General features: G+C 42.3%; 1 protein-coding gene across 7 annotated transcripts in view; it reads right to left on the bottom strand.

The window, feature by feature from the left end:
* The window catches only part of syne1b (spectrin repeat containing, nuclear envelope 1b), a 93357-nt gene that overhangs the window by 20475 nt on the left and 60095 nt on the right, over window positions 1-12787 (bottom strand). For all 7 annotated transcript variants that reach the window (XM_055057241.1, XM_055057245.1, XM_055057243.1 and 4 more), the window contains 31 exons: window positions 12533-12715; window positions 11990-12127; window positions 11665-11850; window positions 11461-11583; window positions 11204-11386; window positions 10917-11060; window positions 10610-10798; window positions 10254-10394; window positions 9926-10039; window positions 9455-9616; window positions 8517-8711; window positions 8134-8310; window positions 6553-6744; window positions 6106-6237; window positions 5666-5766; window positions 5445-5586; window positions 5219-5347; window positions 4964-5122; window positions 4676-4885; window positions 4460-4561; window positions 4225-4344; window positions 3943-4143; window positions 3397-3570; window positions 3153-3284; window positions 2344-2540; window positions 2120-2252; window positions 1291-1473; window positions 945-1094; window positions 526-702; window positions 277-432; window positions 35-190 (listed from right to left, as the gene is read on the bottom strand). In XM_055057241.1, the coding sequence (XP_054913216.1) occupies window positions 35-190; window positions 277-432; window positions 526-702; window positions 945-1094; window positions 1291-1473; window positions 2120-2252; window positions 2344-2540; window positions 3153-3284; window positions 3397-3570; window positions 3943-4143; window positions 4225-4344; window positions 4460-4561; window positions 4676-4885; window positions 4964-5122; window positions 5219-5347; window positions 5445-5586; window positions 5666-5766; window positions 6106-6237; window positions 6553-6744; window positions 8134-8310; window positions 8517-8711; window positions 9455-9616; window positions 9926-10039; window positions 10254-10394; window positions 10610-10798; window positions 10917-11060; window positions 11204-11386; window positions 11461-11583; window positions 11665-11850; window positions 11990-12127; window positions 12533-12715 (4881 nt within the window). The remainder of the gene's footprint in view (window positions 1-34; window positions 191-276; window positions 433-525; window positions 703-944; window positions 1095-1290; window positions 1474-2119; window positions 2253-2343; window positions 2541-3152; window positions 3285-3396; window positions 3571-3942; window positions 4144-4224; window positions 4345-4459; window positions 4562-4675; window positions 4886-4963; window positions 5123-5218; window positions 5348-5444; window positions 5587-5665; window positions 5767-6105; window positions 6238-6552; window positions 6745-8133; window positions 8311-8516; window positions 8712-9454; window positions 9617-9925; window positions 10040-10253; window positions 10395-10609; window positions 10799-10916; window positions 11061-11203; window positions 11387-11460; window positions 11584-11664; window positions 11851-11989; window positions 12128-12532; window positions 12716-12787) is intronic.

The raw sequence follows: 12787 nt of genomic DNA, 5'->3' as shown, positions 1-12787 counted from the left end.
ACAAATATGTAGGCTGAAGTAAAAATCTAAGTACCAAGTGGTCCAGATTGGCCCAGGTGTGGTTGACGCTTTGGAGGGTCTCCATGACGATGGCACAAGCCTCATCTGTCTTGTTCTGAACGAGAGCACAGCCCTGCTCCTCTACTCTCTCCAGTTCTTTCTCTTTTTCTTTCAACTGCTCTTCCATTTCCTAAAAATAGTTTTCCTGTCAAAAAACTAAAGCCGCATAATGGAAAGATGGTAAAGATGTGATCTGGAGCAACATGTGAGACATACCTGACAGTCTTTGAGGGCATTTTGCACCGATGTCAAGTCTTCTATTCTGTGTTTCCTCTTTAGCCGTTCTTCTTGAGATGTCATCCAGGACTTGAGGATCTGGACGCTGGACTCGTACTCCAGCCACATCTTCAAAAGGCTCTCCAAGAACTGGATCTTAATTTATTAAAAGGTAAAATAAAATATTTAGATGTTATGGTACACAGTTAAACAACACGTTCAAGATATGTCATTAAATTATGCGCTCACCCTCTCGTTGATGCAGGCTTGTAGGATCTGCCAGCGTCGGTTCATGGCTCCCAGGCGCTCGGCGAAGTCGGTTTTGTCGCTACGCTTGCTCTCAGCGTCCTGACCGCTGATCTGCAGAACTGACTGGTTGACAAAGTCCACAGTCAGCTGCTTACAGCTTAAATCCACTCTGAATCCCTAAAACGGTGGAAAACGGGGGAATCAACCAAAGGATTCAATCACAGATTTTTAACATGAAGCATTATGAGCCAAATGAAAAAAAAACTTGAATGTATATTTATTAAAAAAGGCAGAGAAAAGTGATTTTGAATACAGCATTTATATCACACATTACATCCCTTAAAGTGAAATTAAATTAATGCTTGGATTCAATAACACAATTTAAAATATTAAGTTGTGCTAATATAAGAAAGCTCCACCTTATATTTTTGCAAGTAGTCTTGAATCACATTTGACCCAACAGCGCTCTTGAGGTTTTCTTCATCCTCCTCAATCACACTCTCCATCAGTGAAATCCAGTTACAAAGTTCAGAAATGGCGTGGCGGGAGGCCAACTTCTCCATTTGGATCTAAAAAGAAAACAAATAAAAAAAGCAGATGAAAATATAAAAGCTGTTTTAAAATGGAGGAAGAAAATGCTTGTGTCACAGGATTTGGGTCAACAGTCACATCAAAAGCGTGTTTCCGAGGGAAGCAGTGGGACGAGGTAATCCTATTTGCCCTGAAGGAGCTAAGCCTGTTCAGCGTGGCTGCATGTGACGTTACCTGATGCAGTTTCTCTTGAACCACAGGGATGCGCGTGAGAAGCTCAGCCCACTGGCTGTCGATGCGAGTCAAGTCGGAGCGCAGAGCCACCGTATCCACTTTCTTCAGCCGCAGCAGCTGGTTTCCCTCTGAGACGACTGAGCTCTTCAGACTCGACTTTCCTTCCACCTCTTTTGAAAACTCCTGCAGCGAGAAGGTAACGAGTTGAGTGTTTGTCAGTGAAGAAATTACTGGCAAGAGATATGTGACCATGTTAATTATATGTTTCCTTTGAATTCAAAACAATATACCTAAATGATATACTTGTCTAAATGGAGAGATGGAGATAAAAGATTAATGAATATGTTACTTGTTGCAAGTAAGAAAGCTACCATTAGCAAACGGTAGAAAGTGGAGTCCCCTACTACTGATGACTACATAAACATAATAGATGAAATATATGTCATGGAAAAGTTGTGTTTCTGACTGAGAATTCAAATGAGCATTTTGACTAAATGGACCAAATACTTAAAGTCCTTTGAGTCAAATTTCTTTTAAGAATGTTGTTCAAGACTCTAAATTTTGTCTTGTGATTGATGCAACGCTCACTTTGACTGTTGTGTGTTGATGTGTGTTTGATTTCCTACACTGAAAATCTATATAAAAAAAAAAAAAGTAAAGAAAGAAAACGATCTTCATGTAGTGTTGGACTGGACCTCTGCATCGGCTACAGTCTATTATTAAAACTCTTCGATTCGTATCAGGGACAAAAAGGTTCTGATTAGGAAGTCCCTTAAATATTCAGCTTCATTGTTTGAGAAAAAGAAAAGCGGCGTGTGTGTGGTCTTACGAGAAAAGCAGCCAGATGGTCCCTGACGGTCTCCAGCTCCTGTGGGACCAACATGGCCTGCGTATTCCAGAACTCCAGACGCTCCAGAGCAGATTGTAGCCACTCACTCATCTCCACACACTCCTTCTGATACCTACACAAGCACCATAGAACACGAGACATTAAGATGTACAAATATATACAAGTTTTGTAAATTAGTTAAAAGTAGTTTAGGTATTTCTGACCTGGTCCAGTGTTTTAGGATTGCCTCCAGGCGTTCGAGCTCCTTGTTGACTTTGGCTGTATTGCTCATCCAGTGTTCCCCGAGCAACGCCAGCTGATTCTCCAGTGCGGGACAGCAGACCGACTGTAACAGGTGCCTCCCATCGTCCAGCACCTGGTGGAGCTTGTGCTGGTGCTCCGTCAGTCTCCCCTTTAAGCCCTGTAAAGAGTGCAGCACACAAAAACAAAATGTATCTTTTTGTTTTTGCTGGACTGGAGCCTGAAAAGAGCCGAGCAAACACAAATTGACACGATGATTCCAAAGTATCTTGTGACTTTTGCTTTGCAAGCCTTTGAGAAGTGTGCTGGAAAGTACTTCAGCAAGAAATGACTTCTATAGGGGTCATTTCTATGAAAAACTGCTACAGTAGCAACATCTAATCAATCGGATCATTGCAAAAACACAAAATCTGTTTTTGGTCTAGTTTCTAGTGCAAAATAACTTACAAGTAACTTTTGAGCAAGTTAAGAGCTTGTTTGAAGTCAATGTTCCCTTAATATGGATGAAAAAGTCCTAGTTTCCCTTATAATAACACATTTTTCCCAAGTTATCTGAAATAATCTGCTAGTGGAGTTTTTACTTTTTTATTAAATAACTTAAAAAAAGCTCCTATATCTTACTTTTGTTATAATTCAAGTGTGCTAAGATATTTGCATTAGACACTAGACAAACAATACTTAGTAAGATTTTTTATTTTTTTTGCAGTGCTCTGGCTAAGCTATTAAATATGAACGCATCTCGCCCTGAATCTATCCTGCTATCACGTCGCACCTGATACAAAGAGATTCTGTCCATTAATCTCTCTTCGGTTTCTTCCACCAGGCCAACAGAGGGAATACTTCCTTCGACTGCCTCCAGCTGCCGGTTCAGATTCTGGTAGTCGTGAACTAAACGGCACCAAGTCTGAGAGGGCAAAAGAAGTGGACATTTCAATCACGACGACAATAACAAACAGCAGAGCGTGAACAGTCATCTTGCTTTGTTTGTGTATTTATCGGTTTAAAGTTTTCCTCACCTCCAGGATACTTTCCAGTTCAACTCCTTTGCTGTGTGCTTCTTTCAGGACGCTCCGAGCCTCAGCAAGCGTTTCCTCCAGGTTTTGGTTTTCTTTGGGAAGCATAAGGCAACTGATCTTTCTAAAATATGTCTCCGTTAGAATCATGTGGGACTCCAGACCCTGGAAAAACTCCTAGGAAAAATGACAATGAATGCAATTATTGGCTTGATTGTAAACATTCACAAAGTCCACTATTCTAAGAAGCAACAATGCATTAGTATTTACACATTTTACCATGTTACAACATAAACAATACTCTATTTTACTTTGATATATTTTACTATGAGAAGGAAAATACTTTAGTTACTGCATTCAGAACATTTTAAAACACAGAAACAGATTTTTCTCCACAATCTATCCACTTAGGTTCAACATAAATTCAATGTATATCATGTATTTTATTCTTATTGTCAAATTCTTGTGCACAAGGTATTGAATTATTCTCCACAATTTCACTTCCAAGACTGGAAATTACAAAATTCAAGGGTTATAAACTGAAATTACCTTATGCTTATCAAGATGATTTTGAACCTCTTCCACAGAGCTCGCCACAATTCTGTGGTCGGCCGCCATCTTGTCTTTAGCGGTGTCAACCAGGTCAGTCAAATCCTGCAGCGCACGCTCATACTGCTCCTTCAGAGCGATGTTTTGGTTCAGCCCGCTGCGTCTCGACGCCACCGTCATCAGTAGCTCCTCGTACGAATCCTACAGGCAAAAAACAAGCCAAAAAGAATAACTACATTTTGTGATACGAAGCAGCTTTATGTAAAAATTATTATTGATTACCTGGAGTTTAAGCAATTTGTTTGCTGAAATCTGATCGGCCTGCAGTGCTGCTCCTCTAGTCTTCAGCTCTATGATTCTCTGCTCAAAGTCCTTTAAGGTATCCTCTGCACTCGCAATGACCTGACAGAAGTGAATAGCATTTATGAATGATTAAAAACTAAAAATATTGTTGATCTTGGACTCTGCTTCTCACTCACATTCAGAGTAAGTCTGGTCAAGATCGCACTTTCCTTACCTCCATTTGTTTTGAAGCCGGTCTATCCATTGCTCCAGCGAGGGCTTGAAGGATCTGGCATTTAGTCTCAATTAAAGCAGTTTGGAGAAGCTGCAGTTCAGTCTGTTTCGGACAAAAAATGACAAATAATCTGACTGTAAGACAACAATGCTACAAATCAGTACAATAAAATGTAAAAATGTTGAAAAAATAAAGAGGCAAAGTAAAAGGGTGAACCTGGTATGCGGTGAGGTTGTGTGCTCTGGTCCTCATGTGGTCAAGCCGCTGACCCAGAGCTCCACCAAGAGTTCCTAATCTCTCCTTGAGGCAGTCCAGGTTGTCCTCCAGCAGCATGCGGTCTTCACGTTTCAACCCTGAAGACCCGGCAAGCAGAGCCTGGCTGAGCTTCACCTCTTCTGTCACGTGTTTCACATCTTTTTCCAGGATCTGTAGAGAAGATGAAAAAGAAATAGCTGGATTTATTCAAAGAACATTCAGCTTTAAAATCACCTGTCACTTTTATACCTCTTGATTCTGTAACTGGGTCTCTGCATTTTCGGCCATGAGCACAGAGCCGGAGAAGACGTTGTTCTCCACTCCATCCAGCCAGGAAGACGTGGTTGACACGGCTGTGAAGAGCTGCTGCTCCATCTGAACCACCTGGGTTTCACCTCTACCTCCAGCCTACGTACAAAAATGCACATCGAACAATATTATTTCATCAATATTTACCAACAACATACAGTAGGATATATAATATCGTGTCAGGAAGGTGATAACCTGAGTAGTCATTCCTTCCACTGTCTGTCTGAAGCTGTCATAAAGAGTTTTCAGAGAGGCGTTATCAGGCTCGGTGTCTCCTTTAAACAGCGGCCCAGTTGCTGTCATGCGAGTAGCTCTAGAAAACACCTGAAGAAGAAAAAAACAGACAGAACAGTAAGAAAAAAAGCACACATTATGACGTCTTTCTGTCACGTCCATATGTAGAGAAAACAATATGTGGTACCGGCTGCTTTTGGTCCTGCTCCAGAGTTTTTTGTAGTAGCTGCAGTTTAGTTTTGAGCTCCAGTCTGAGGCTTTCCCATCGCTGCCTCATCTGGTCTCGCCTGTTCTCAGACAAAGCTGCAGGCGAGAAAGGTTCTGTTGTGCTGCGGAAACAAAACACATCTATGATTAGTGCTCAGTTTATTAAAGCTCGATCTGATCTGAGTTGCATCGGTGACTTACCTGGCACTGCTGGGCGACGCTTGCTGGATGAGAATTTCCTCTCCTCTGCTCGCCACTGACTGCAGCAGCTTCTTCTGCTCTGCAAGCTGCTCCTCCAGTTCCTTCAAAAAACACACACACTGGTTACATCCTGATGGAACAAGTTAACATGACTTAAGATTTATCCTGATCAGTGTTCATGCCTCTCTTTTAATTTATTTACAATTTGCAGCCTTGCAATCGCATACTTCAATTTTAAGTCTTGCGACAGACCCAGACAAAGTGCTGTTTAATAGCAAATTAAAAGAAAAAGACTCCAAGGTTTTTAAATGTTTTTGCGAAAAGTAAATCCAAAATTTGTCATCTAAAACACATCGATAAATGCGATTCTCAACGGGTGAACGTGGCCGGTGTGACTGGAAAAGCACCGTACAAATTCACTCCATTCAAACCACTGTCACCTTCTGTCTCTGCAGACTGTCTTCGTGCTGTTGTGTCCGTGTGGTCCGGGCTTGGACCAGCCAGTCCTGCACGCTGGGACTCGACGAGAGACTGGAGTCTGATTCGCTGTCTTCGGGCTCTTGCAGAGATCCCTACAGAAGCAGCAGATCTTAGGATTGTAAGTCAGGCGAACATCCAACACTACTAAAATACAAAAACACCTAAAACCAGGGGTTTTTCAAACTTTTCCATTCCACGTGCCCCCCACACAACATTAGTTTCTGACCGGGGACTCGGTATCAGGAATTCAACCCCATAAGAACTGGGGCCATTCTCACTGATGCCTGATTTACGATCCTTTTCAATACAGGGACTGAAACAATTACTATTATTGGCTCGGTGCCTCTCTAGTTAAGGGCCCTGCGATGTCCTTCGTTCTGTTGCACACGATGAAAGAAAGTGCTCACCTGGATGCTCAGCTGTTTGTCCTGTAGCATTCTCTGCAGCTCCAGTAAGCCGCCCTTTAACGTGCGCAACCTCGCAGCCAACTGCTCGGCCTCCGCCCTGGTGTCCGGCCGGCCTTCCCGCAGCAGGTTCTCGCTGCGCACCGACAGCTCGGTGAGGGCCAGCACTTTTTCTTCGATCTCCAGCAGCATGCTCTGCAGAAGCAGCAGCAGAGAGGCCAGCTCATACATGATGTTTTTTGATCTCCTCAACTCTACGCAGCAGAGCCTCTAGGCAAGGCAGCTTTCCCGGGCCGCAGGGCAGAGGACGCCCTCATCCTCAGCCCACCTTTCCGCCCTGGTCTCCTGTGCGACATATTAGCACTAATCCTTCACGCTCCGCGCTCTGCGGCACACATCCACGCAGACAAATTCGATAACAGTTCTCTTTGGGTAAAAACCATTCTAAATCCCCAGCGTTCATCAGTTCCCATTGGTAGATGAAGATCTAATTTATGAGCCGACATAAGTATTGGCTCTCCTTTGAAGTGTTGCAGCAGGTTGACCCTCCGCCCCAGCCTCCTGTCTGCTCCTCACTGTTCTCCCACTTGGATATTCAAGCAGCTTTGTTGCTAGCACAAATAGCAGACTGTATTAACGACAATGACTCCTCCCTGTGGCTTTACCACGCCTCTCTACCACAGAGACCTGACCGTAATCTTCTTAAGGCTCATGCTGCAGTTATTTAGCAAACCAGGTATCTGAATGTCACTCTAACTTCACTAGCACTGTCTGTGTGAAGCCCCCGACCTCTGAAAGGCAACATGTAGTATGCAGAATCATACTGGAAAGGTGAATGTCAATGTGTCTTTCACATGCAGTTTTACTCCTTTAAGTTTGCGCTAAATCAACAGTTACTGACATGGCACGAGGAGATACAATTTTTTAAATTCTCTTAAAATGTAATGCTATAAACCTTCTTAAGTTTATAGTTTTTAGTTTTAGCTGCAAAAATAGCAAGATGCTTTGGGGTGTATTCTCCACTGAAATCTATTTCAGCGGAGAAAGAGATGTTTGGTGGAGAAGACATTGCTCTATATCAAGCTGCATCCATCTACCTGCAGCTTTCCTTTTACTGCTGAAGAAAAGCCTCCCCGCATCATAATGCTGCCATCGTCTTGTTTGTTAGTGAGGATTGGATTTTTATGCGATTTTGCCTCACAAAGACCAATTATTGTTTCATCTGAGCAGAACAAGGCATTTTGAGTTGAAATGTCTTGTTCTACAGGCAAATTATTTCACCTATATTTAGTACTTTTTCATCAAGATTAAGGAATCGCCTACTTAAAAAATGGTAATGTATCTTTCTCAAAAGTTACTCATAATTTAGTTTTTTTTATACTACTAAAAAAAGAGGAGAGTTGAGGAGAATATTAAAATATTTGCACTGCAAAATAAACCAAAAGTACTTGGTAGGATTTTGAGTTTTTGCAGTGTGTTCAGTTTGTTAAGATCAATTCTGCTTATATCTAGAAGCCCTTTCTAGTTGAAAATTTATTTAATTGTTATTAATGTGCGGTTTTTAGACAACTCTCAGGTGCCTACCTGGCATTCTGTGAGCTGGTGGTTTTCATCGGTCTCCTCTGCAGGTCTAGTGTCGATGATGCACATTACAGCGCCGCGCGTTCTGGTCAGCCACTGATCCAGTTCGTCTACGTCAGTGTGATAGGACTGCAAAGCTTCGTCCTGACGCTGACCCTCCAGACGGTCTGTGGCGTGCTCCTGCAACAAGACAGATCAAATTGAATGAGCTAAAAAAGTGATTCAAGTCTGTTGGAAATACTGTGTGTTTAGCTTTTATGTCTGCTTAAGAATCCAAACTGTTTTTTTTTTTAAAAATATTTCTACCATCTAAATGGTTTGTGTTAGTAATGGCAATAAACTATTACAACTTCCGTCATGCACGTCTGCAGTGCTGACAAACGTACCTCCAGTAGTTGTTGTTTCCCTGAAGCTTTCATATGGATGGTGGCCATCCTCTCAGCCAGCACAGCGAGTGAAGACTGCATGGCAAGCTGGTCAGCCAAATCCGAGTCCACAGCATCGGCAGCGATGTCCTCTGTGAAGCCCGCCTGCAGCCTGTCGATTTCTCCCTGCACACTGTGAATCTCCTGGATGAGATCCTGAACAGAACAATGGAAAGATTAGGAAAATATTTTCTTTAAGTCTGTTTTCTTGAAAACTTCTCATCCGATTTAGTTTTATGGAATGGATATGGAGTATTGTTCCAAATGTGCTGTCAAACACCAGAAAATATTACAAAATTAACAAGGATACAAAGACTGAAATGACATTCAGGTGAGGAATCACTTCCCCACTGCCTCTGGGCAAGGCACATAACTATGTGTCGTCTAATAATATGTCTATAAGTGTATTAATATTTGTGTGTTTGTCAGTGCAAACAGGTGAATATGTATCAAGAGCTTTGAGTGGTTAGTACTACTAGAAAAATGCTGCATAAAATGAATCAATTTACCATTTTAATAGCAGCAAGTGATGGCTATTTTATGCTGAAGCCAGAATTCAAGGTAAAATAACAAATAAAAACAAAAGCAAAATAGGAGGGTCTGAAATAAGGAGTGAGAACTGGGAGGTGTGACTATTGACTGAAGGCAGGTATTGCTTTAAAAGTGGAGGCAAGTGAGGGAATAGCTTTAAACATTATAACCCAAACTCTTAAAATGATGTTAATGTAAAACAGAAATTCAACCCAAACCACAGGAACATTAACTTAATTTAAAATGTCATTTTAAGGCTGTGATTCAGGACTATTTCCACCAAATGCTCATTGCTTCACTGTAACATTACAGGCTAAAAAGCTCCACAAAGACATTCTTATTGGAAGAAGTGTATTTACAACACTCACCTCATGGGCCTTCATGCTGCTGTCTGGGCTTCTGTCTGCCTCCAATGGCTCACTGAGCTTGGACTCCAGTGTTTCCATTTTAGAGGAGATTGACTGGAGCGAACCTTGGTAATGCTGCTGTTTTTCCAAAGCCTCGTACAAGGATCTCTGCTTCTCACTTATCTGTGTGTCAGTGAGTATTAACATGCAGACAGTCACGTTGGGAAGTCATTAACATCAGTAGTAATAAAACTGTTAATAAACCAGCCTTCCAAGAAGCTTACATTATTAACTATCTTGCTAAGAACTATCTTGCTAAGAACAAGTTTAATATGATGAAATCTTGTGGCTAGAAACAAAATTGCTGCACACCCTGACATGCTAATTCAAAGTTGTCATATTCTGAAATGCTAGGATTTAATGAACCCAGGTTGCTGGTTAAATAAAATACCAAGCTAATTAGAAGTGAGACAATTTGTACTTTTCACGTACCACATTCTTTAAAGTCTCCCAAGAGCGCTGCAGGTCGTCTAAGTTTGCCACAGACTCAAATGTTGGGTCGTATAATTCCTGAACTGGAGCTCTGGTGAGGGTTCCCCGTCCAAGCTGCAGAAATCAACAAACATTGCGACTCATGATAAGCCTGCAAAGTGAAATCAATGTCGGCGGCCGAGTTCTGTTTTTGTTTTTCATTTACTGCATTTATTACATGAAAGCAGTGATCAATATAGTTCACAGGGAAGAGAGTTGAGCATAAAGATATTTCAGATATTTGGTGTTAGGAAACCGGGCAGAATTAAGAGTAGAGGAGGGTAGAAACCTTGGTGATAGTGCCTTCAGTGTGAGAGACAGGAGAAGGAGAACGGCACACAGGAGAGGAGGAGACCTCGCTGTTGGTGCCCTCCTCCCCAGACTCCTCAGTGACGGGGGACAACAGAGTGTGACAGCGGCCAGCCGTCATCTGACAGATCATGCAAGAAACAACAGAAGGTTTTAGGAGAATATTAATCAGGATGTTTAGTTTATCATTATTATTATTATTATTATTAAAACAGCAGAAGAACTTCATAGGCTGGTGAATTGAGAGCCAAATGAAAAACTTAGAATCAGAAAGAATCAACATTGCATAACAAAACCTAATTTCTTCAGTTTGGAAATTGGATAATATTTTCTTACAACTACAGATTGTCCTGAAGATTTCCTGGACGTTTCTTCATCCAGGTCCTCCAGCCCCTCAGGCAGTCCTTCCACGTCACTCACGGTCAGCAGCATGGTGGCGTGCTTGGCCTTCACCGCCAGCATCTTGCATTTTGAGTTCAGTGAAGCTATTTGCTCCTGGTAGCCTTTGATCTGCTGAGCGAGTTCCTAAACAAACAAAAAGAGTAAAAATTAAGAAAATGTGCAAGCATTTTCTGATATATTTACATTCAGGGTTTTAATGATTCCCCAGCATGTAGTTGTAGATAGTATGAAGAGGCTTCACCTCATGGTGCAGAATCTGGGCTTGCAGCTCCTGAATGTTACTGGTGGGAATCGGTCGGTCCTGAATGACCCGATGTGCTTCCTCTATCAGCCCCTGCAGATCTCTCACCTCCTGTTCATATTGCTCATACTGAACCACTGCCTCCTGGACAGCAACCATACAGAATTTGTATTTGTAATAACAGCTCTAGATTGAACGCTTAAATATACATTGCTACATTAGCAGATTCATTTTATTGTTTACGTGTCCTAAAACCAACTCATACTGGCAGAACTGTACTATAGCACCTGTAGTATGTTGCACTGCTGTATTGCCACGTGCTGCAGCTGACTGGCTTCTTGCTGCAGACGAAGAGCTGTACGACAAATAGCCAGGTTGGGCATCACCTCCTCTGGGACCTGCAGGGCGCTCTGGCATAGCTGCACCGCCTGCACCTGCTGCTTGAAGCTCTCCATGTCGGCCAGGAGCCGCTGCAAACCCAGAAAAAGTTTTATGATGTCAGCAAAGAGAACACGGTGAATTAAAAAGTGACCGAAGAAGACACCTGTCTCTGAGAGAGTTGCTCTTTGAGGCTCTGCCGGGCTAACTCCGGTGATGTCAGCGTGGCTTGAACCTGCTCCAGAGCAACATGCAGGGCCTTGACTTCAAACTCCAGAGCTTCCATACTCTAAAATAACACATGTAGATTAATCTAAAATGTGGACTTTTCCTACCAAACAAAAACCCCTAAACACCATTTTTACTGCACCTTGTGTCCGTCTTGGAGGCTTTGCAATCGAGTTTTGATGCTTTGTTGCAGCTCATCGGTGTGTCTGCTGAGTTCACACACCTCCTGGGTCATGGACTCAACCTGCAGCACCTCAGACAGAAGGTCTACTTTCTCTGCCATAGACTCCAGGTCGCTGTGAAGCTCCCGAGACTCACGGAAAACAGCCTGAGCACAAGGGTGACAAAATGATCAGTCAGTCTTTCCTGCTTTATGTGTCAAAGTGGCCGTAGACTCTTACAGGATATCCGTCTAAAAATGCAAAAACAAAACTCCGTCGATGGACCGTCAAAATTGCTCTGCTCACCTGATACATCCGTATTTGTTCCTGCAGGTGAACTGAGGAGTTCCAGATGATGTTTGCTCTCACCAGGCTCTTAGCTTTCTCTGACCACCTCACTATGAAGTCCAGCATCTCATTATACTCGTCTAAATAGCAGACAGCCTAAACAGTCAACAACAGAGATTTTTTAATAACCTTGTGTGTCTCAATGCATATTAGCATAAGGACTTACAAAGATGTTCATGAGCCTCGACTCTTTCATGTTATGAGGTTGCAACCACAAGCTTACTGGGTTTTTAGGTGATAGACTGATGTAAAGCAGTCTGTATTTGTGAAGTGGAAGGAATGCATCACAATTTTCCACATTTTTAAAAAAAAAATAACTAAATGAAAAAATCATCGTATTTTTTTTATTTAAAATGATTGGATCCAAAATAAAGACAGCTCTATGTATCATACAATCAGCACAATGCACTAATGCGTGTAGTAGTAACCTTTACAAGGCACAGTACGGCGGTTGGAGAGCACCGTCTTTTTTAAGTTAGGAGAATGATAAAAAACGCAAACCTTTTTGAGCCAATTGTTCCTACAGTCTGCTAATCGAGTGGTATGATGATGCATCTCTGACAGCTTGTTTATAGCGTCACTGAGCTGCTTGGCCAGGAGGGGGTTTCTGCGGCCGAACTCTTGCACTGCAGTATCCAGTTCTGCCAGTGTGCGGCCGCAGGAGTCCAAATCTTCAAAAAGACTCTGAGGACAAAATTGAATCCGTTGTTGTAAAGGGCAAGGCAAATCATATTTCAAAGGAATACATGCTAACTT

Source organism: Poeciliopsis prolifica, unplaced genomic scaffold (genome assembly GCF_027474105.1).
Source record: "Poeciliopsis prolifica strain line A6 unplaced genomic scaffold, Auburn_PproV2 SCAFFOLD047, whole genome shotgun sequence".
NCBI lineage: Eukaryota > Metazoa > Chordata > Actinopteri > Cyprinodontiformes > Poeciliidae > Poeciliopsis > Poeciliopsis prolifica.
Note: the sequence above shows the minus strand (reverse complement) of the source record. Positions and strands in the feature narration are given on the sequence as shown.